Source organism: Ambystoma mexicanum, chromosome 7q (genome assembly GCF_040938575.1).
Source record: "Ambystoma mexicanum isolate Mex_15411 chromosome 7q, UKY_AmexF1_1, whole genome shotgun sequence".
Taxonomy (NCBI): domain Eukaryota; kingdom Metazoa; phylum Chordata; class Amphibia; order Caudata; family Ambystomatidae; genus Ambystoma; species Ambystoma mexicanum.
Window position 1 is genome coordinate 961,937,152 of NC_090941.1, and position 24,524 is coordinate 961,961,675.

The 24,524-nt window shown below is 46.3% G+C and overlaps 1 protein-coding gene across 5 annotated transcripts in view; it reads right to left on the minus strand.

Annotated features, from left to right (window-relative positions):
* Window positions 1-24,524, minus strand: part of EMSY (EMSY transcriptional repressor, BRCA2 interacting) — a 698,405-nt gene that overhangs the window by 628,187 nt on the left and 45,694 nt on the right. For 4 of the 5 annotated variants that reach the window (XM_069640042.1, XM_069640040.1, XM_069640041.1 and 1 more), the window contains exons 4-5: window positions 23,333-23,407; window positions 6,730-6,905 (exon numbers count right to left, since the gene is read on the minus strand). In XM_069640042.1, the coding sequence (XP_069496143.1) occupies window positions 6,730-6,905; window positions 23,333-23,407 (251 nt within the window). The remainder of the gene's footprint in view (window positions 1-6,729; window positions 6,906-23,332; window positions 23,408-24,524) is intronic. The other variant, XM_069640043.1, reaches the window with a different exon arrangement.

Sequence of the window (24,524 nt, forward strand, 5' to 3'; positions counted from 1 at the left end):
CTCTACTGTGTATGAGTTCTCCTCGTTAGCTTTTGCTCTATGCGTGTCAAAATCAATGTATGGATGTTGAGAATTTCTTTCTCAATCTTTATGCATCTTTTTGTCAATTAATACTCAATGTTTTTGGTTCTCAGTTTCCTCTCTCTGTGTCCCTTCTGGTCTTTTTGCGAGAGATTTTGACATTCCGTCCATATCATTTATATTTGGTTGTTGTTGAGCCCGGCGTGTTATCTCCAAGTCAGTATCTGTTCCTTTATTCACTTCTCGCTCCATATTTGGTGGTGGAGCCTCCTTGTGTTTTTTGCAGGCAAGGTCAGGATCACTGGTTGTTGGTTACTTAACCCTTGATAATCTCTGGCTTTCATTGTCCTAATAATGTTTTCACGCTGTTCCATTTCACAAATCTCCTCTGCAATTGATGTTTCGTATAAGCTTTTATTCCTTAATTTCCCTCGCTTCCCTATTAGCGGGGTAGAGGCTTTGCATCTTGGCAAGGCTGTTATAATTTGTTCTCGGTTATTTTGTTCATCAGTATGGGGAGACTCTAGGCATGAGCAATACTTGCTCTTTTCTTTAATTGGAGATAAATCGGTTTAACTGCTTAACTTCTTTTATAAGAAATGTATGCCCACGTGAAATTAAAGGATAGAGTTCAGTCTTCATTTGGAAGCACAATTAGGCATATGCAACCAGTCCTTTAGGTAGTTTTGAAAGGTTAAACAATGGTCTTACCAACGTTAAATGTTTAGCAATGGCCTTTGCAATGTTTACTCTTCATAATGGGAGACACACGACCACGTGTAGTCTTTTAAGGGTTTAACGATGGTCTTTCGGGGCATTTGCTCTTCACACGAGTAAACGGGAATTACCTGATACACGTGAGTGCTACTTTTCCATTGTCCCCTTATTAAAAGCTTCAACTAAAAACTTCAGTTCGCTTCTGACTATATACGAGTGAATAGGATAGATAATGTTGATGGCAGTGCTCGTGCAAGTAATCAGAATGCCAGATTTCACTCGCCGGCTTCTGTAATCCATGTTCTGCGTGTTGCACAACTTCCACGAGTTCTGCCACAACTTCTACTGCTTGATTGGTCTGCATTTGGTGAGGAGTAAGCATATTGTCCTCTTTGTGTGTTGGATTTATGTCTTCCCATTCTTCATCTTCAATGTTCATTGATGTGTTATCATCTTCATTCCAGGAGTCTTGATCTATGCTGATTGACTTTACGTAGTTGGTCGTTAGGGGAACGTATGGAAATGTATCACTTTGTTCAATACCAATTCGGTTTGCTGGCTCGTGATGTTTTTCTTTTGTTAACTTCCTGTGGATATTTGCAAGACCATCAGTGCATTCCTTATGTCTAACATAAGACTTGAGGTTTCTCATGAGTAATATTATACAGACTCCCGATTAGCCTTTCGCTGTCGTTTAACATAATATTTTTACTTTTCTTATTTTTCTCTTTCTGCTCTCCTTGTTTTTTTCCCAGGCACCACACCTCTTTCGGGTCTTCCAGTGTGTCACCCGGAATTCTCTTGTTGTTTTCAGTGATCAGTGTGCCCTGGTGAGTTGCTGCTCGAATTCCAGCTGCGGTGGCGCTGTTTCGCACTCGTCCTCACAGGCGTCTCCTGTCTGAGCTCTTGACGTGTCCGATCCCGCAGAGCTCACTGGAGCATCGTCCAAACCTGTGTCCACACTCGCCTCTACCGCCTCCACCGTTCCCTTAGTGTGGGGCAGGGAGCCGGATGACAGCGCTTCAGGTGGGTCGAGTTGGTTGCGAAGTTAGTTGATATTTTGCTTCGTGTCAATCATTTGTTGCTTTGATGGTTTGGCAAGTACTGCAATTGGCAAAGTTTCTGCTAACTCGGGTTCCTTATGTCCGGTTTGAAATAATTTTTTTGGGCAATGTTACATCGGACTGACAGATGTTCGCGCCCACTTGACCCACGTTATTTGGCATTACGGTATCCGAATTTACACAGTGTATGTCAACAAGAGAACCGAGTTCACTCAGCTCAGCGACATTCATGTGTACAGCTTCAATAGTTCTCTCAATCAAGGGTTTATGTAAGATGTCTGTTTCTAAGACAATTGCATGCTCAGTGGCTATAACTTTTACAAAGCTCTCACTTGAATCAGTGCCACTATATTTTGTTGAGTTATTTAACGACATCATACAGCATTCTCCATTCATCCCGCTCGCTTCCTTTACCGATAGTCCACGGGAGCAATGCTTATTTCTCTGCTTCCATAGTAATGCAGACGGCTGGTTGTCTCTCGCTGTCGTCTTTGCTCTGGTGTTAGGTCTCATGGTGCAACGGTGAGTCCTCCACTACTCCTCCTCGACTCTGACTGGAGTAATGACTGGTAATGACTAGAGTAATGACTGGAACTCCTGCCAGAACTCATGCGAAGCACTACGCGTCTGGGATGAGATTATAAGGGTGGTCTCAGCAATTAAAGTGGTATTCAAAAGCACAGAATTCACATCTCCAGCAACAGGAGCTCCTCTCACGCCAGACACAGAGTAATGACTGGAACTCCTGCCCGAACTCACGCGCCATTGCTTTCAAACTTAGTATGGGAGACTCTAGGCTTGGGCAATACTTGCTCTTCTCTTTAACTGTAGATAAACGGTTTAACTGCTTAACTTCTTTCATAAGAAATGTATGCCCACGTAAAATTAAAGGATAGAGTTCAGTCTTCCTTTGGAAAGAACAATTAGGCATATGCAACCACTTCTTTATGTAGTTTTGAAAGGTTAAACAATGGTCTTACCAACGTTAAATGTTTAGCAATGGCCTTTGCAATGTTTACTCTTCATAATGGGAAACACACGGCCACGTCTTCATAAAGGATTACAGTCTTTTAAGGGTTTAACAATGGTCTTTCGGGGATTTTGCGCTTCACGCAACTAAATGGGAATTACCTGATACATGCGAGTGCTACTTTTCCATTGTTCCCTTATTAAAAGTTTGAACAAACAACTTCAGCTCGCTTCTGACTATATACAAGTGAATAGGAAACTAGATACTGTTGATGGCAGTGCTCGTGCAAGTAATCAGAATGCCAGATTTCACTCGCTGGCTTCTGTAATCCTTGTTCTGCGGGTTGCACAGCTTCCACGAGTTCTGCCACAACTTCTACTGCTTCTGGCTTCACAGGGACCGACACCCTTCCTCACTGAAGGCGTCTCCGGTCCAGCCACTCGTTTAAGGAGTCCCTCTTGCTCACGAGACCCACAGCTTGACAACAGCTCTTCACCTCATTCTCCAACACGTTCTCTGCATGGCAACCACGGAAATCAGGCTCATATGGGGAAAGGAAGCCTTCCTGCACGCCTTCTGCTGTGCAGCCTCTGCACTTCAGAGTTTGGGGGATCAGGACCCTCTCAAAACAAGCAGGTGAAATTTGCTGCATCTACAGTCCGGTGACCCGCTGGTTCTCCCACTTCTGCTTGGTTTGCCAGCTCAGTGACTTCTTCTTTATGCTACTACAGCACGCACTCCAGTCACAGTTCAAGCTCTTTCCCATTGCCTGCACCTGAGGGGGCCTTTTATGCCTCCCAGGTTCCTTTAGGTGTGGGCTGTTAGGCTATATTGCCTGACTACTGCTTCAACATACCTCTTCAGCCCTCTTCCTCGTCCCAGTACTTATGGGATTATGGGACTCGCAAACCCCAACAACAAAGTTAGTTATCTTAAATACCCTCTGATTAAGGGTAGATTTAGTCCCCTTAAAGTTATTTAAGGATGGATCATCACAATTTCTAGTTACAGAGGAAGACAGTCTGTTTAAGGCAATACCTTTAGATTCCTTTCCAAGATACCTTTTGGAGGAAGGAGGGCGTTTATCCTGAAATATTTAGAAGGGTCTTTATGCGGGTAAGGCTTGTTCAGGTTTTATAGTAATTGTGCCCAGAGCCACGGATCTTGTATGTGATTCAGGGACTTTATAATGACAGTAAGCCATAAACTGTTTCGGCAATTCAGAAAGATATTCCCTTTCAAAGGACACATACTGTGTCTCATCCCACAGGATCTCCTCACCACCCTGGCCCTGGTCTCCTCCCAGATGATCCTACGGCAGTGAACACCACCCCCAAGGTCAAGACCAGGAAGCATTTGCCTTTCCCTGGCCGCCTGGGAGGAGACTTTAGGCAGGGTTTCAGTGGGGATCCGTAGGATTCTTCACAATAGTTAGTCCCACTGCCCTTTTTATGCACCTGTAACTTATTCCCCTAATGAAACTGTATGGCAGCCTTATGGGAAGAAGGTTTATCAGTAGGCCCACCCCTTTTGACCAAGTTAATCATGTCTTCAAAAGTGGTTACCTTATGGCCTTCTACCCAGCGACTCAAATGCTTCAAGGAATCTGACATAAAAGACATCCAAGTATTATTATCTTTCTTTTTGTATTCTCTGAACCTCTTTAAGCATTCGGCAGGAGTCTCCCCAAACTTTAAGGAAAGCCTACTTCAACTTAACAGTCTTCTGTCAGCATTTGAAACATCCATAATGGCACTAAAGCTAGAAAGAGGTAGTCTGCTGAGCAGCCAAGCAATCTCATCAGGTTCACCTCTTTCCTGCACCTCAAAAGCACTCAAAAGTTGTTAACCAATTAATGATATAATTATTTTTAATCATACCTACTAAGCATATCCTTTGGAAATCTTGAATGAGAAGAGGATCCGAACCACTCCCAGAACCTCTGGAGGAGCCTTGAGACCCTTGCAGTCTGGCCAACTCCAACTGGTGATCCCGGTCTTACTGTTTCTCTTTCCTGTCATACTCCAGCTTAGCCATGTTAAAGTCCACTCCTTCTTCCTGAGCCTAGGTTTCTCTCTTTTAATCTCAAAAAAGGCCTGAGCATCTGAGGATGACATTGAAACATGAGAAGACCCCTTGTCCTCTGCATTCTCAATAGTGGCAGTAACCACAGCCTCATTGCTTTTTCAGGGACCTGCCCCAGCATCTACTGCATCACGGGTTAGAGGCAAAAGATATATCCTAGACTCTTGATGATCTAGCAATTTCTGTATCAGATCAGTCTTTATACCAGAGGATGGCAATCATCTATCTACAATCATCTAACTACAATCAACTTTTTTCAATATTCTACTTTGAGAGCACCAAGAGTAGGCATGGTGAATGTTTCCATATTTAAACAGGAGTAGGCAACTGCTATATTAAACTAGTAACTTCAAATAACAGTGTCCTGTGAAAATATAATTATTGTACTACATACCAGTGAACAACACTGGAGTACCCAGGACCTTAACCTCACTGCTGAGAGCCAACTTGTTAAGATGGATTTCTAGAATCAGGCCTGGTGGACAGATTTAAGTTGGCATACCTAGTTACAGTGTACAGGGGAACTCTGAGAGGTTAGCCAAAATCCAATTAAGGTAGCAATGGCGAGCAGTTAAGGCTATTCTAAGGAGTGTGTGAGTGGGGTCAGTGCCCCACAATGAGCTCACACAGTGAAGCACACAATAATTCAATGTATACAGGAATGTACAAAAATACTATATTTATTTTAGGTCCAAAATACACACCAGAAAATCTAACAAGCAGGTGATAATGCACAACACTCCATATTAAACATATGTACAGTCACCACAGGTTCTAGTGTGCATAAGGCTGTCAGTCAAGCGCATAAGGTAAGTAGAGAAAGCGGCTGCACTTACTGGCATGCTCAGTTGGCTTAACAAGTTTCCAGTGGGTTGCTCAAAGAGGCAGTGTGTGTACACTTCAAGTCATGCTGTAGGTGTTGCACATTTTTGCGGAAACACTTAAGATGTGATCAACCATTATTCAAGAGGTCACAAAGGAAGTTCACATTTTATCATTTGAGAAAGTATGCCATCACTTCACTGGAACATACATCTAACAGTGCGGGAATTGGACATCTTCAATCCGAAACCAAAACAAAATTATCTTTACGCAATGATACCAACTGTCAGCTCAGTTTGGTATTTCTGATATACATGTTATCATTTCAATGTCACGTAATTTATATTTCTAGAAAGGATTTTTAGGAACATTCCTGGGAATTGGGCTGGAACAATGTTATCAACCCGAAGATAATCAGAGGGCACATACTGAGGATGATCCAAAATAACAACTGTCACAGCCCCAGCAGCCCTTGTAACATTACTAATTAGATGTTGCTTTTAACCTATTTTTGTTGAACATATGAAAATAAACAGTTGGAGAATGTACTCAGAATATTGCAGTTAGCATGGTCCTGGTGGAATGTTGGAAAAGGGAGACACAGCCTAGAGCATGTCATAATCGATGTTAAAATATTTAAAACGAAAGGCACTGCTTTGGTCAATTGCTACGAATCTAGTCTATCAACATTTCTCTTTTCGTGAAAGACAGATTATTAGCTATTACTGACAATGAAAGGGATTTGATGGTCCTCTGAATTACCTAGGACTCCATGGAGGGGATTACTGGTATTACCGAATACCGGCTGTTTTTCATTGGTGTGGCCCAATTTACCTCCAGCCAAGAGCTGGAGGTAAATCAAGTGTCCCCCACTGGCCAACTTGTACTCTGCCGGTCTGGAAAAGGGACGGTATTTGGAAATACCAGCACTTTGTTTGCAGACTGGCAGAGTCCTAATGACCCGCACTGATATTAATGCCAATCCAACTACGAAAGAATACGAACAATTAGGTAAAATACAGAAAGAAAACCTGCTCAGGCATGCCTTACCTTCTTTATTCCCTGTTTCCGCAGGGATAGGGAGAGAGGCATTATGCTGAACTGCTGCATTTGCAACAGCATTGGCGGTCGCTGTGAAGGCTGTCTGTGGAACCAACCGGGGCATTAGCGGCACCAGACGACGGCCTTCGACAGACCACTCAGCAGAGCTGTTGGGGCCACACATACTAAAAAAAGAAAAAATGTTAAAAAAGTAAATACATTGCGGTTGCACCCAAATGGAAAAGTAAATAAAAATTCATAATATTTGGGTTGATTTATGTTAAGTGATAACTTAAAAAATTACAATGCACGTTATCATTTGGTCCTTTTGTTATTCCTTCGATTGTGTTTTAGGCTCCCCTTAAATTTTCTTTCATCAAATTATTTTTTTCTTTTCTAATCCTTGCCTTTTTTGGGAACCAACATTGTCCACCACCAGTTTATGCAACTTCAGCATGGAGCACAATCCATTCCTTCCATTAAAGCTAGAAGACTTATTCACAGACTCTTCCCTGTGACCCGACAAGGCTTCAGACGGGGTCCATTGCCCGTGTATCTCCTCACACACGAGGTAGGAGGAACTCTTGCAGCATTACAAAACTGAGAAAGGAGTTTGCTGATTTTTTATGCTTTATTTTCCAAATATCGGAAAAATAGACTTGGAACATTTGAATTTCACCCCTCATTTTTGTTTTCCTTTTCTTTCCCACACCCTGACAGATGCCTTCCGTGTTCACTGTGAAGTGTGAGCCACACAGGAGGCCTTTCTCTGTGGCCTTGTGGCTTTTTAAAGATGGCCGCCGCCTTTTCATGCTATTGATGGCCCACTGTGGCCACAAGCATCTGCCTCTTTGGCTTTGCAGATTGGCCACCTGCAAATTCATTTCGGCCTATGGGGGGCCGGCAGGCTTTAGCCGGCCCACCCCTTCCAAGGCCCACTTACGGCCGTTTCTGCTCCCCTGTCCACTGCATGGCCAGGTCTGTAGGTCCTCTCCTAGACCCATCCAAGTGCACATGGAGGCTGAGGGAAACTCCATGTTTCCTGGGCCTGTGGTAAGCAATGGACCTCCGAACGCTACTCTGAAGGTCAGTTCTTTTAACTAGCCTCTTCGATCCTTTCCTTCCCACCTGGTCTGTCGACCTCCCCCTTCACCTGATCTGGACTTCATCTTAACTTGCCTTGCACAGTTACTGAATGTATCACGTGCCCTGCTAAAATCGATTTTGGCCTGTCTAGACTGCATGCATTTCACCTGCCCTGCTGGCAAATCGAATTTAGCCACGTCTAGTGCTGCATGTATTTCACCTACCCTGATGGAAAACTGAATTTAGCCATTGTCTATTGATGCATGTATTTCACCGGCCCTGCTGGCAAATCGAATTTAGCCTTGTCTAGTGCTGCATGTATTTCACCTACCCTGATGGAAAACTGAATTTAGCCATTGGCTATTGATGCATGTATTTCACCGGCCCTGCTGGCAAATCGAATTTAGCCTGGTCTAGTGCTGCATGTATTTCACCTGCCCTGCTGGCAAATCGAATTTAGCCTGTCTAGACTGCATGTATTTCACCTGCCTTGCCAAAATTCGAATTTAGTTGTGCCTTGTGGCTTTTGGTGTTCTCACCAGCTGGCGCGCTTCCCTCTGTCTCCTCCTCCCCCCGGGTGCCTCCCACATCCTCCCTACCCCCAAGTGCATCAGTGCTTCAGCCTGGCAAGTGTCCCCCCCCCCCTCCACTTCTGCCAACCAGGTCGCCATCTATCGCTCCTATCCTCTCCAACTGCTTCACTATCTCCTATCCTTCTCCAATCACTCAATCTATCCGGAAGAAACTTAAGAAGGGCATACTGGGCTTCAACCCAGGCCTTCCTATTGCAGACACCTATGTCACGGCTTCTGCCAGAGAGACCATCACTAACATCCTCTTCTTCGTTAACTCACCAGATCTATGGACTCGCTACATGGTCGGCTTTCTCTATCCTATCGCCTCTTCTCCCATTAATGGTGGCACTCGCTGGAAGGGTCTCCTTGATCTCTACACCATTTACAGAGTCATCATTAATGTTTATCTCAATGGCACCATCATGGTGCATGGTCCACAACCCAACCTTCTTCTCTTTGACAGGCTCCTCCCTCACCTCTCTAACCTCACCTCTCTCACCGGCCAGGATCCCTTGCCTTCTGTGCCTTCCTCCTCCTCTGTAGAGGCGCCCCTGCCCTACTTCCTCGGCGCCCTTGCTGGCCTTGGCTCCTTTGCCATCCTCCACCATCCCCTGTGGCCCTGAGAAAGAGCCTCAAAGATGGCAATCTGCTCCACATTGCCACCCTCAACACCCGCTTGGCCGTCAAACATCTGCAACCTCCTCGAACTGATGGATCTTGATGTGCTCGCCATCACAGAGACATGGTTCAAGGATAGCTCCGTCACGAGCTTTGACGCACTACTCCCTGAAGGCTACAAAACCCTCTCTGCGCCCAGGCCTAAAAAGATAGGTGGGGGAGTGGCACTTATATTCCCAGAATGGATACCTGTGTCCACCATCCCTACTCAGGCCTACTCCTCCTTCGAGTGCCTAGTCTGCAGACTCTCACTATCACCTAAATCATCTCTCACTATGGCCACTTTCTATCGGCCACCAGGTCAGTCCACTCTCTTCCTCTCTGAAAGGGATGACCTGGCCTCCCCTCTACTTTCCTCCTCCTGTTGGGCGATCTGAACATCCATCTGGACTATCCAGACTCCTCAGGCCCTTTCCGCAACCTCTGCGACTCTCTCATACTTTCTATCCTTCCCTCTGGCCCTACACGCACCAGTGGCCACTCCTTGGATTTTCTCATCTCTACTGACATCTCTCCCTCTATCCCCATCACTACCTCCCTTTCCTGCATTGACCAATCCATTATCTCAACATACCTCTACTCTCCTCTTGCAGCATTACATATGGCACAGCCACTTGGCTTCAAAGTCACCAGACCCATGAAAAAAGGGACAGTGGCTGCTTTTGCCTGCTCCTACTCTCCTCCGCCCATTCCTTCGGCTGACTCCCACCCCGACACAGCCCTCGCTAACCTGAATCTCTCTATCACCAACATTCTTGACATTCTCTCACGAGGGTCCGACTGAAGCCTTCCAAAATGTGCAACTCTTGGTACGACTCCGACCAGGCTGCCCTTAAACGCAAGTGTAGGGCAGATGAGCGGAAATGGAATGCGTCAGGCAAACCATCTCACAAACTGGCCTGCCGCCTCCTTCAAAGGCATTATCGACTTTGCATCCGCACCAAGAAAAGAGTCTTTATTCAAACCTGCATCTCTGCAGCCTCAAACAACACAGACAAACTTTTCAAAGTCTGCAAAGAACTGGCCAATCCGGCAGCAGCCTCCTCTTCGGTCACACCCACCCAGGACCTTTGCTCGGCCCTGGCTGCACACTTCACCACAAAAACCCAAGACATCCTTTCCACCCTCTCTCCCACAGCACAGCATACACCAACACCGGAGCCTCCCTTGCCCCCCCCTTCTCTTACCTTCTTTTCTCTTTCGCCCGTCACACCGGATGAGGTCACCAGACAAGTCCGGTCCATGAAGGCTTCATCCAAACAGGTGGACCCCTGCCCCTCCAAAACCATCAAAGACAATACTGACTCCCTCGCCCCAGCCTTGGAGGATCTCTGCAATCTCTCCTTTTCCTCTAGAGCTTGCCCAACTGCCCTGAAGCACTCCCTTGTGCACCCTCTGCTCAAAATACTCTCTGCCGACCCCTCCATTTCAGCAAACTACAGCCCTATCTCCATCACTCCCTTTCTTGGGCAAACTCCTGGAGAAACTGGCCATCTCTCAGCTGACGCTCCACACCGAATCTATTGGTTCCTTCCACGACCATCAATCTAGCTTTAGACCATCCAGATGCACGGAAACTGCTCTTCCGAAAACCCGTGAAGGCCTGCGCTCAAATCTTGACACGAACACCCTCTCTATCCTCATTCTCCTTAACCTCTCCCCTGTTTTCGACACCGTTAGCCACAACATCCTGATCACAGGTCTCTATGACACCCTGGGAATCACAGGTCAGGCTCTGGCATGGTTAACCTCCTTCCTCTCCAACCGCCCATCCCAGGAGGAACGCGAAGCCTTTCACTCGACTATCACTCTCTCAACCTCTGGCGTTCCCCAGGGATCTAACCTATCCCCTGGTTCTTCAACGCCTATATGGGTGCCCTAGCACATCTGGTCACCACTTTCACCTCTAACTACCAGTGCTGCGCGGATGACCCTCAACTATCTTTCAGGCTACCGTCAGCCGCCTCCTCACTCAAATCTGATTGTCTGTCCGCCATTCAGTCTTGGTGTGCTGCAAACAACCTCTGCCTCAACGCCACTAACACTTAGATCATTCACATTGGGACCCCTGGTCCTGCTTTACCACTCTCGTTCTGGCTGGCATTCCTTGGGCCTGTGCCCGCGCCCACCTGCGAAGCAAGAAACCTTGGGGTCATCTTCGACTCCATTCTCTCCTTCTCTCACATTTCAGAAAAGTCTAACTATCAGCTACAACTCCTCAGAGGTACTCTACCTTTTCTCACTTTCCCCCAGAGGCTCAGTGTCTGCAGAGCCCTGGTTCTCTCCAGGCTGGACTATTGCAACAGTCTCTTCGTGAACCTCCCTTCCGCTGTGCCCTCTGCAACTCATTCAGACAAGAACAGTGAGACGTATCCTTGGCCTCAAGCCCAGGGACCGCATCTCTCTGGCACTGAAATCCCTTCACTGGCTCCCCGTGGCGGCAAGGGATCAAATTCAAAACCCTTTGCATTGTTCACAAGGTTTTCTGGGGCCTAAGACCGACCTACATGCAACGTTGTCCACCTAAATACTGTCCCTCCCGAGCGCTCTGCTCATCTAACCTCCATCCTTCTGCGAGTGAGCCGGTTCTCCAAGCAGAGATTTGAAGGGAGATCCTTATCCTCAGCAGGTGCTTCCCTCTGGAATAACCTCCCTGCCACCCTCCGCCTTGAGCCAGATCTCCTTAAATTCCGTTAACTCCTCAAGACTTTGCTCTTCTGCTCTTCCTTCTCTCAATTTACCCTGCTAACTGTAACGCTCACCTGATATCCACGGGGACGCCACTCAGCCGGTCCGGACTTCCGACCACTTCGAACCCTTCCCTGGACTTGCTCAACCAAGCACTGGGCCTGAAACACAGTATTATCAGAGGTCGATTCCCTATTGGTCTTGCTTGTCTGGCCTCCCCTTTTCTTCCCTGGGTCCCAACCTTCCCCCAGAGCTCTCCTCACCTTGTTTTTTGATGTGGGGCGCTCTCCGTCCTGCCTTCGATGCAGGGGTGCGTTGGATGATGCGGGCTGGAGGGTGCCTAGTTGCTTCACTGGCACGGGCCCGGCAGACGGGGCTTGCTGCGGCTTCAGCCCGACTGGTAATTGGAATGAGTCTTACAAAAGTTCTGCTGACTCTAGTCCCTTTAATACCGTGTCTTTCTTTTCTTAGGTGATGAAGGTCTTGAGGATGGTGATGCGCTGCTGAAGTAAGCAGGAATGCGGAGCGTGATGCTTATTGGTTTCCTTAGCACTAACCAATGTTTGTCTTTTCCGTGTCCTTTTAGGTGCCGCAGTAACCCAGCATGGAAGCGAGCGAAGGAGATGAGCTGCGGTGAGAAAGCGCAATGTGTGGCGCCTCTTAAATGTTTTGCGCTAACCTGATGTGTCTTTTCCCCTTTTTCAGATCGGCGGGATGCTCCGAAGCAGAAGTTGTCCGATCAACGGGAGTTCAGGTAAGGATTATACTCTATTTGCAAATTTGAGAGAGCTAAGTATTGCAGAATGCTTACTAACGTCTTTTCTTCTATTCTTCTCCCCTTTGGTAGGGCGCGGCATGCCGAGATGGAGATAACTCTGCCGTAGGAATCCGCAAGACTGGGAAGAGCTGGACAGAAGTTAGATGCTCTTCGAGGTGAATATTGCCAACGAAGTTCTTATTCTTGCAGGTGCGCTGGCGCTGAAGAAAGAAGTGGGCCTCTTCAGGAGATCCGAGCACGGTGAGTGTCACGCTGCAGGTGCAGAGAAACACAAAGCATGTTTCTCAGGCCGGGTGTGGTTTAAATAGTCTGTAGGTATCCCAGGTATCCCTGGGCTGAGCCACACCCGAAAGACTAGACCGCTCATCCAGTTCAAGGAACTGAATTACATGGGGGCATCCCTTGCCCCATAATACATTGCAAGTCCAATACTAAGTGGATCTCAGGACTGTGTGTGAGCTTGGTGCCAAAGGCGCCAAGACTGAGTCCAAGTAGGTGTCTGGGGAGATGGAGAGGCCCTTAGGGGCCGACTAGGTGGCCGTGACCTGGCTCCAGCCTGATATGCCGGGGGGCTGGGGGCAGGAATTGTGACAGCACTCTCCCCATTACCCCCCAAAGGCCCCTCTCAAGGTGGCTTTCCCCTCAGGTTCCGGCTTGTTTGGGTGGTTTTGGTGGAACCTCCTAAGCAGACGAGGTGCGTGGATGTATTCACAGGGTTCCCATGTTCTGTCCTGGGGATCGTACCATTTCCAGTCCACTAGATAGTATAGTTTGGATCTGACATGCTTGGAATCCAGGATGTCCTTGACTTCGAATTCTGGCTCTCCTGCGATCTCTATTGGCTTTGGTGCTGGTGTCACACGGGTCCAAGGTTGAACAGGCTTTAAGAGAGACACGTGGAACACAGGATGAATTAGATATATTAGCTGGTAAGCTACTGGATTTATCAGGGAGGTGATAGTGTATGGGCCTAGGTATCCTGGACGGAAGGTTCGGGTCCCTTTAATGGGTACATGCTTGGATGCCAGCCAGACTTCGTCTCCCACTTGGTAGTTAGGGGCTTTGATTCAGTGTTGGTCTGCACATTTCTACTGACGATCCTTAGCTCGGAGTAAGTGTCCTGCTGCTCTTTTGAAGGTTTGTGAAATGGTTGTATGTAAGGTTTTAATTGCTGGCATTTCTAAGGTCGTAGGGGTGTCCAACTCGGAAGTGCGTGGGTGTCGACCATGTATGGGTGTTTGCCCAGTACTGGTGTGTATGGAGTTGTTACAGGCATATTCAGCAATCCATAATATATCTGACCAGCTCTCCTCAGCTTGATGGAGCATACAGCGTAGATACTGTTCGAGCGTCTGATTCGTTCGCTCAGTTCGACCATCCGTTTGGGGATGGTGACCGGTGGATAGTCGGGTGTCAATGTGGGCCAAAGAGCAGCACTTACTCCAGAAATTGGACACAAAATGAGTACCACGATCCGAAACCAGTACCGAGGGGAAACCATGGAGCCGTACGATGCATTCCAGAAATACTTTTGCTAGAGTGGAAGCGTTTGGGAGCCCTTTAGAGGGATAAAGTGTGCCATTTTTGAAAAAAGGTCCACAACTACTAGAAGGGTGTTGAATCCCTGACTGGATGGTAGGTCAGTAATAAAGTCGAGGGATAACGTGTGCCAGGGTGCTGGTGGGATATTCAACGGTTGCAAGAGTCCTGCCGGTTTCTGTTTGGATGATTTGTTTTAAGCGCATACTCTACAAGATCGGATACATTGAACAATATCTTTACGCCACGTGGGCCACCAATAATTCAGTTTTACTTTGGCTAAAGTTTTTGCGATCCCCGGGTGGCCTTCGATTAAGGAATCATAATAGCTGGACATGACTTGTTCTCGTAGTTCCTGATTTGGTAAGAACAAGCGGTTTCTGAAGTAGGGCAACTGGTCCCTTATCGTGTAATGTTCCCCTTGTGTGCACCACTCTTGTGATTGCTTAGGACTCATCAAGTTTTGGATTTTTTTCGTGCAGTTCTTTCTGAGTGATGGTTGCTGTAATTCCCAGGAGTTTATCACATGGGACAATAGGTATCGGGTCCGGTGGTTTGTAGTCCTGTTCTTCAATACCCATACGGGAAAGGGCATCAGCCTTCCCATTTTTGACTCCAGGTCGAAATGTAATCACGTAGTCATATTCAGCGAAGAATAGGGCCCAACATAACTGTCGTGAAGATTGCGCTTTCGCAGTTTTTAGATACTGGAGATTTCGGTGATCTGTTATGACAGTGATGGCGTGTCTTGCACCCAGAAGGTAATGGCGCCACACCTTAAAGGCAAACTTGATGGCTAGGAGCTCTTTATCTGTGATGGCGTAACTGAGCTGGGGGGGTGTAAATTTACGTGACCAGAAGGCAACCGGGTGTAACTGACCAGTTTCAGGATCCTTTTGCGAGAGGACGGCTCCCATGGCCATGTTTGATGTGTCCGTTTCCACCACGTATGGGAGTTCTGGGCGAGGATGATGTAGAATTGGGGCCGAAGTGAATCGAGCCTTAAGTTCCTGGAAAGCTCTTTCTGCTTCCTCTGTCCATTCAAATTTTTTATTGCTCTTTTTTAGTAACGATGTGATGGGATGTACTATCTGTGAGAATTCCGGGATGAACCGGCGGTTTGCGAAACCCAACATGCTCTGTACTCCCTTGAACGAGTTTGGTGATGGCCAGTTTAGGATCCCATCTACCTTGTGTACATCCATACGGATACACTTTCGGATTAAGAATGAAACCAAGGAACTCCACCTCGGAAACATGGAATGAACACTTTTCAAGCTTGGCATAGAGCTGATGCTGGCAGAGTTTTGCCAGTATGGATCGAACGTGTTTGACGTGGTCTTGTTTTGATGCAGAGTACACTAGAATGTCGTCAATGTATACTAAAGCACAGACATCAATTAATTTCCTTAAAACATCGTTCATGAAATATAGAAATGCAGCTGGCGCGTTGCAAAGGCCAAAGGGCATTACTTAATATTCGTACAGGCCATACTTGGTACGAAAGGCGGTTTTCCATTCGTCGCCCTTTGTAACTCGGACAAGGTGATATGCTCCTCTTAGATCTAGTTTTGTGTAGATTCGGGTGTCTTTGACTTGGTCAAGCAGTTCAGGAATCAATGGCAGGGGGTAACGGTTTTTGACAGTAATCTGGTTCAATGCGCGATAGTCGATGCACGTTCTTAGGTCCCCTTCCTTTTTCGGTACGAAGAACAGGGGACTGGCCGCCAGGGACTTCAAGGGATGGATGAACCCGTTTGCCAGGTATTGGTCGAGATAGGACTTCAGGTGCTGGTTTTCTGGTTCTGCGAGTGCATAGATTCGTCCACAAGGGATCTGGGCGCCGGGTATCAGGTCAATCTGGCAATTGTATGGTCTGTGTGGAGGTAGGGTATTAGCTTGTTCCTTCTGAAACACGTCTTGAAAATCCTGGTACTCTCTTGGTAGGGTCCCGGCCACCACTGTTCCCAGCGTAGAGGTTCTGGCGTCGATTGATTGTTTGTCTTGACGATAACAAGTTTGAGCACAGGTCTCGGAGAAAGCCAGCTCCTTTACTCGCCAATCTATTAGAGGATTATGAGCTACCAACCAGGGCATTCCAAAGATCAGTCGTAACTGAGGTGCCTTGATGAGGTCGAAAGCGATAGATTCTTCATGCCCATCCTGGCACAGAAGGGTTAATGTTGCAGTGCATTGGGATACTGGACCGGAGGCGATTTCCGTGCCATCGACTGTGGTTAACTTTGGACATAAAGGAAGTCCCATCTTTGCTGCGAGATCTTGGTCTATGTAATTCCCAACAGCTCCATTGTCTATGTACGCTCTTGCTGCGTGCATCCGCGATGGTTGCTGGTGATCGATCAGGATCACAGGTAGTGCAAAATGGGAGGTCTGTAGTTCACTTTCTTCGCTCAACAAGTGGACCCCTACACTTGCCGGGCTGGGCAGTTTTCCGACTCTTTGGTGGGGTCTTCCTTGTCCGTAGCTCCTACTATCCTTCTTGGTGGCTTCACTGGGCACTCCTTTAGAAAGTGACACGATTTTCCACAGTACAAACATAATTGCTGTTGCCTCCTCCTATCTCGTTCCGCCTTAGTCAAGGGTGACCTGACGCCTCCAATCTGCATTGGTTCGCCTGAGCCTTCTGTTGATCGAGAAACATTGTCCCTTGAATGCACATAAATAGGGCGAGAGTCGGGTCTGATCCGATCTGCTCTTCGGTCTTGCAATCTTTGATCTAGCTGAACCACCAGGTTAATAAATTCTGCACAGTCTTGAGAGGAGTCCACTACTTGTGCGAGGACATCCTTTAGCTCTCCCTGCAGACCACTATGAAATAACGTGGTTCTCTTCTCTGCAGGCCATTCAGCTTCAACCACAAGTCTATTGAACGTGGCAATGTATGTCAATAGGTCTTGGTTCCCTTGACGAAGGGATAGAAGTTTGTTGTCTAGAGCCTGTCCATGAGTTCGATGGGCGAAACGTTTTTTCATTTCCTGTTGAAAACCACTGAAATTGCGTAACAGAGGATAGTCTTGAGTCACAAATGGTACTGACCAGTCTGCAGCACTTCCGCTCAAATAAGATAGCACAAATGCGACCCGTGATTGGTAATTTGGAAAGGCCCCAGGCCTGCAAAGGAAGTGCATATTTCTTAGGATCCCCAGTGAATCGCTCCTGTGGCGCCAAGCGAACTGCCCCAGGAAGGGTTATCTGAACAGGGCTGGCTGATGGTACTGGCATTGTAGGCACGTTTCCTGGCAATGGTGCATGTCCCGCTTGCGACTGGAGAAGTTGTCGGCTTAGGTCATCTGTTTGTTCCTTAGCAACTATCAACTCCCTCCTCAGGGTGTTGGTCACCTGCCGGGCTGCGTGTACTTCAGAGCATAACTGTCCCAACGTTTGGGCTAACTGGTCGGTTTCTGACGTTTCCATGACGCCCAGGTGGATTTTTGGTGTGAGGCTTTGCGTTCTGTAACGCTCACCTGATATCCACGGGGACGCCACTCAGCCGGTCCGGACTTCCGACCACTTCGAACCCTTCCCTGGACTTGCTCAACCAAGCAGTGGGCCTGAAACACAGTATTATCAGAGGTCAATTCCCTATTGGTCTTGCTTGTCTGGCCTCCCCTTTTCTTAACTGGGTCCCAACCTTCTCCCGGACCTCTCCTCACCTTGTTTTTTGATGTGGGGCGCTCTCGGTCCTGCCTTCGATGCAGGGGTACGTTGGGTGATGCGGGCTGGAGGGTGGCTAGTTGCTTCACTGGCACAGGCCCGGCGGACAGGGCTTGATGCGGCTTCAGCCCGACCGGTAATTGGAATGAGTCTTACAAAAGTTCGGATGGCTCTAGTCCCTTTAATACTGTCTCTTTCTTTCCTTATGTGATGAAGGTCTTGAGGATGGTAATGCGCTGCTGAAGTAAGTAGGAATGCGGAGCGTGATGCTTATTGGCTTCCTTAGCACTAACCAATGTTCGTCTTTTCCGTGTCCTTTTAAGTGCCGTAGTAACCCAGCATGGAACCGAGCTGAGGAGATGAGCTGCGGTGAGAAAGCGCAATGTGTGGCGCCTCTTAAATGTTTTGCGCTAACCTGATGTGTCTTTTCCCCTTTTTCAGATCGGCGGGATGCTCCGGAGCAGAAGTTGTCCGATCAACGGGAGTTCAGGTAAGGATTAAACTCTATTTGCAAATTCGAGAGAGCCAAGTATTGCAGAATGCGTACTAACGTCTTTTCTTGTATTCTTCTCCCCTTTGGTAGGACGTGGCTTGCCGAGATGGAGATGACTCTGTCGTAGGAATCGACAAGACTGGGAAGAGCTGGACAGAAGTTGGATGCTCTTCGAGGTGAGTATTGGCAACGAAGTTCTTATTCTTGCAGGTGCGCTGGCGCTGAAGAAAGAAGTGGGCCTCTTCAGGAGATTCGAGCACGGTGAGTGTCACTCTGCAGGTGCAGAGAAACACAAAGCATGTTTCTCAAGCCGGGTGTGGTTTAAATAGTCTGTAGGTATCCCAGGTATCCCTGGGCTGAGCCACACCCGAAAGACTAGACTGCTCATCCAGTTCAAGGAACTGAATTACATGGGGGCATCCATTGCCCCATAATACATTGCAAGTCCAATACTAAGTGGATCTCAGGACTGTGTGTGAGCTTGGTGCCAAAGGCGCCAGGTCTGAGTCCAAGTAGGTGTCTGGGGAGATGGAGAGACCCTTAGGGGCCGACTAGGTGGCCGTGACCTGGCTCCAGCCTGATATGCCGGGGGACTGGGGGCAGGAATCGTGACACTAACTTAGTTCTCTGCTTTTTCCCCTCTCTCCCTCTTCCTCCGTACAGCATGCTAACTGGCTGCCGGGTGTATCACTTGCGTCAGGGCCCTACACCCTACGCCACTCAATGCACTTGAGAAATTAATCCAAGAGAGTGGCTCTCTCTGCACTTACCCCAGTCTCAACCGACCAGGTGCACTTGATCCTCCCCCTCCCTGTGACCTTACTTGCACTTGCTCAATCGGTACACACTGCGCTGAAGATGGTATGTCTGTTCTCCCTTGTCTTTACCCCTTAATTGCACTGTCTAAATCTGCAGAATAGCTGTCAGGCCTATTTGCCGTCCCCCAATCTTAAATGTACTTTTTACGCACTTACTCTGCCTGTGCAGGCTATTATCGTCTCAGAATTTCAAGGGCTCTGTGCGACGATTTGCTTTTTTTCCTCATGCTCCCACCCTCATCGAGTGCTTTGAAACACTTGTCCGTGCATAGGCGCTATATAAAAAAAGAGTATACAATACAATTCATACTTTGAATTTTGCATATTGATGAAGAGAATATAGTCTCTCAAAGGTTCACATTAAAGAAAGATGATTTAGGCTGGCACCGCGCGCGCACGCACCCACACACACACACACAATAATGAGCTCCCAATTTACATAATAGAATTCAAATATAAAATATATTTCTGCCATTACAACACCAAGGAAGCAGGAAATGTTCAGATAGCCTTTTGTAATACTGAGAATGTTAAGGATCATTATATCAAATTAATCATTCTGCAGAGCTTCTCCAGTCAGGTCCACCGACTGCTTATTAGACTCTTCTGCAAAGTTATCCATCATATATCCACTATTGCATTCGAGGGTCAGCAGCACAGAGGTCAATGTTTGATTTGGCATACAAAAAGTTCCTAACAGCAAAGGTTATAACGATGTTGGGGCCCAAAGGCTTTCACATCAAACTAGACTTGAAATCCTTTACTGGGAGCAAATTATTGATGTTATCGTTGACATCCAGGCCTTTGGCACAATCATCCCTAAATGTCAATGCCAACACAAAGAAGATGACATTATTGCACTCTAAATTCTTAACAGTGGTAAAAACTGACCAGTCTAAGGAGAAGTGATAGCTTTGTTTGCAACTTGGCACCTGGAGGGCGAAAGGTCACTTTCTGAAGGGATGTAAGCCAGGAACAATTAACGCTCTTGCCTACATGTCATCGTAATGGCCGATGTGGACGGTCAGAAGAGACGATACTTGCGGCCCCTTCATCCTTAAACTCCTCTTCTTAAGTAAACAAAGTCACTATTTTGGGAAACATGCTCCTTCAACCAAAACGAAAGTCTACTTGTCGCTTAAAAAAAGAAGACAAGGCTGTTGATCCAGATTCACAATTACGGGCCAAAACAAGTTTCAGGAATCTCAAATATAAAACACTTGATTCTGAGTAAAATATGATTAATAAACAGTACGGTTGAAAACAGCAACAAAAGTATTTTCATTTATGCACAGAATCTTCATAGTACTGGTATATCTATCTGCACCAGATAATAAACAATGCATACAATGTACAATTGGATGTTTATACAAATGTTATGTGTTTATCATGAAGCATTATTCACAAAAAGGGTTGTGTTTGTGTGTCAAACAATAAATATGCCCATGGCAAGGTCATCAGTTTATGTCTGTGTGTTAGTCCTTGTATGTGTTTCGGGGTGACTGAAAACATGTGTTTTTGATTTGACGATGAATTATTTCTTCTAGCAAATTTATTCTGCCAACACGTGTTTCGAACGCTGGATACTTTCCCACTGCAAATGATTAAGGTAGGACTATTTGCCGGTTGAAATTTCAAACACATGGCATTTATTTAATTTTTGTTTCTGGTCACGTCTATAAGAAAGGGGGACAAAGGTACAAGAAGTTTCTTGTTCCACCCCATTTATAATTATGCAAAAGCTATTGCTGCGTAATTTAATTCCAATTGGGTTTTATTTGCAGTAGTTATTGTGACTTTCTTTGTCTAAACTGGGAGTTTAGCACTTCACATTGTTATTTATTTTATTTGCTGGGTTGAGTCTTTGACAAAAGTTGTGCCAAAAGCTTGGATACTCAAGTCCTAAGAATCTTCTACCGGATTGTCTTTTAAAGGATCCATCTTGCAGCAGACTACAACAAAATCTAGTGGTAAGCATTGAGTGAATAATAAGCAGTTTCCTTTCAAATATTTTCAATGTCATCAATGAAATGTCCATTAAATGAAATTGGTAAACTATCAATGCAAAGAGCAGTCGAGATACATTCGAAATGCTGAACACATAAAAAAGCACATAAGCATTGTATCAAGGCATGCCACACTAACACCAAGAAACAAGCACAAGCTGTAGATATGCACACATTAGCTGGGGAAGCCACACTATTTCCTTGAAAACATTAACCCGAAAATCACAGTAATGTAAAGGGACAGGCACATTAAACAGGACTTTTCGGTCTTTGTGGTGCAACTGTGTGAAAAAGTGGTGTATGTCACCATAGGGAATACCTATTGTCGACTGCAAAACATAAGCACTACAAAGGGACGTTTTCTAACCGAGTGCCTCTAATCAAGCTATAATAAAACTTGCATATAAAAACATATGCAAACATACAGGAAACTGTGAAGGCATATGGGCTAAAAGCAGAGCCCATTGAAATACAATGTTGTACATTTCAAACACAATAAGACATGAAATAAAATCAGAGTAGGAGGGCTTTCCCAGAAATAAGAGTGGTGTGAGACAGAGCTTGCCCAGCAAACCCTACAACAGCAAATACAAGACAGCCACGCAGTCTCCTATGACGAGTGAGGTACTGCATCTTCATGAAGGCCCTGAATAGTTATAAAACCTGAGCAAGCATTGTTATTTGAATTCATTGATTTATAAAACGCCATCACCAAAGCAAGATACAATAATGAAACGTTAAAAAATAATGCAGAAATAGACAATGTAATAAAATAATCTAAAAAATTGAAATAATAGATGTAGAGCCAATAGCAAGAGGTAAAGTATTCAAAATGTAGGTGAAAGTGAAAAAGTATGGCAACAGGAGTGCGCAAAAAGGGGCAGCTTAGAAACCCACAAGAGAAAAAAAAAGAGTGCGAACGTAGAGTGTGAGTTGGGAAATAGTTTCAGACAAGAGAAGAAAGATAGGATGGAGCCAGACTATGTGTGCATTTAAATTAAATGCAGAGAAAATGGAAGAGAAGGCGGGATTCAAAGGGAAGCCAGGGAATGGACAAATGAGGAGCAGAAATGGGGCTAAGAGAAGAGAGTATGGATAGCAAAGCTGAAAATGAACACAAGGGAGCAAAGGTGATAGGGCAGAAGGCCAGAATAATAGTCAAGACAAGAGAAAACCAATGTGGAAATATGTTTTGTAGCATGGAAGAAAATACGACAACAACAAAAATGTCAGGCTTTGCTGCGATTGTAGAGTTGCACATGGCATGAAGAAGAGACACAGAAATATGTGCTGAAAAGGAAAGTGTGGGGTCAAAAAGACCCCGAGATGAAGACTAGATTGTGAAAAAGGGATAGTGGAAGGGGGTGAAGAAAATGAAAGCGGGAGAGGTAGAACTAGCAAAACCAGCAAAGAACAGAATCTCAATTTTGAAGGTATTAAGGTGGAAAAAATGAGAACACATCCATGATTAGCTGGCCAATAGATGGGTGGGAGCGCAGTGAGAAGAGAATCTATAAAGAAGAAGAAACGTGGGAGTCATCAGCATACAAAAGAGAAGGGAGAAGGGACACCAAAAAAGTCGACAATAGAAGCAAGAGGAGATATGTGCAGAGAGAAGAGATGGGGACCAGGAACCAAAATTGATGAATGCGGAAGAAAAGTAGTAGATAGTTTACCGGCCCAAGAAGAATTGGAAAATGGAATGAAATGGAAAATTAGTGATCAGACAGCTCTGGCAAACCAGTGAAGGACAGAACCAGAAAAGCACATAGACAAGAGGGTAGAAAGAAGTGTAGGATTGTCCACAGGGGCGAAAGATGCCAAGAGAGCAAGAAGAACCAGAGCGGAGGAGTGTTTAGAGTGACAAGGTGAGACAAGCAAATTAATTCCACTAATGAGAGCCGTTCTGTAGCGGGAATGGGACGAAACCCAGACTGATCTGGAGAGCGAATGGGAGAATGGAGTGATGGTGCAGACAGGTAGAGACTTGAGTGTAGACTATATGTTCAAGAATTTTAGACAAATAAGGAAGAGAAATTAGAGGATAGCAAGAGTAGACGAATCAAAGAAGGCTTCTTTGAATAACTGCATGCTAAAAGCTAGAGGATGGATGGAAGTAGTAAAGGAAGTATTAAAAAGGATGGTAAAAAAAAGGGAGGAGATGATGAAAAAGCTCTGAAAATGAGGGAAGAAGGAAGAGGGTCAAGAGGTTAAGAAGTGTGGCAGGCAGTGCGTCAGTAAAACCAGTAGATGATACCCAATCATCAGTCACTCACTTGTGCGCAATGGTTGTTAATTGCTCATCATTGACTGCTCTCCGGACCTCCGCTCGGTGCCTCTCCGTCGATATGCTATCAAACATTTCAAAAACAGAATTGGAAACAAATGAAAAGCTGTGCTCTTTGTTCCTCTCCACTGCAGAAAACTGAGCTTACACAAACACAGATGGCAACCAGTCAGCACAGGATTTCTATGACTTTTACAGCTCCGCTCAGTTTCAGGGCGGCATAAACGTCTATTTGTCTACTTAGCACTACAAACCCTCTCCTACCCAAGTCCTCTCCCTCATCGTTTATATAATTGATTGAAAGAAACGTGCTTTAAGGGATGAAATAGTTATAACGCAATCCCCAAAACCCAACACATTTGCCAGCTGTAGTTTCTAAAGTAACCATAATTGTGCAACTGTTGCGCCCCCATCTTTCCGGTGGGGTCGATCCTTTCACGTGGCGCTTGCAGGATCTGCATCCCCGAGGCCCACTGCTGCACTATCCACATACTCTGGAATTGCACCAGCGTTCTCCGTTGTCGAGGCCCTGGACCATGGCGGTGGGGGGCAGCCATGTTGGCTGCATCGTGCATGTGCGGTGGTCCCGCATCTGCCTTCAACGCATGCGCAGTGCGCATCGCTTGGTCTGGTCTGGAACCCATTGCAGCATATCCTTCGACAGTGGGATTCGGGTCCCATAAATAAGGCTGCGCCCTCAGCTCCTCGCGTTGCATCCTTTTCGGGAGGGGACGCTAGTGTTCGGATCCGTTTGCTGCCTTCCACTGCCTTGCTCTTTGCTCCTGATCTCTTGTATCTAGCAGCTTGGTTCATACTCCTGGATACAGATCTCTTGTCTTTCTCTCCGGCCTCTGCTGGTCTCAACATCTTTAATACCTTCTTTCCTTGTTTTGCTCTGGACTCCTGGAACCTTCCTGGGCCATCTTGTATTTTTACTTCTTCTGTCAATTCGCTCTTCTATCTGGCAGGGGTCTTTATTTCTCACCTTGGGGTTCCCACACCCAGTACTCCGCACTGCCTGGCACCACAATAATCTGTAGGTGGACTTTCCCTGTGGTGTTGGGAGAGGGCTCCCGGTTTCTGGCTGTGTTACCGTTTACAGTCCAGGGATGGGGGGGCAGCTTCCCTAAATGCACAACTATGGACCGAGTTGGATGCCAGGCTTTCCCCTACCCTGGATC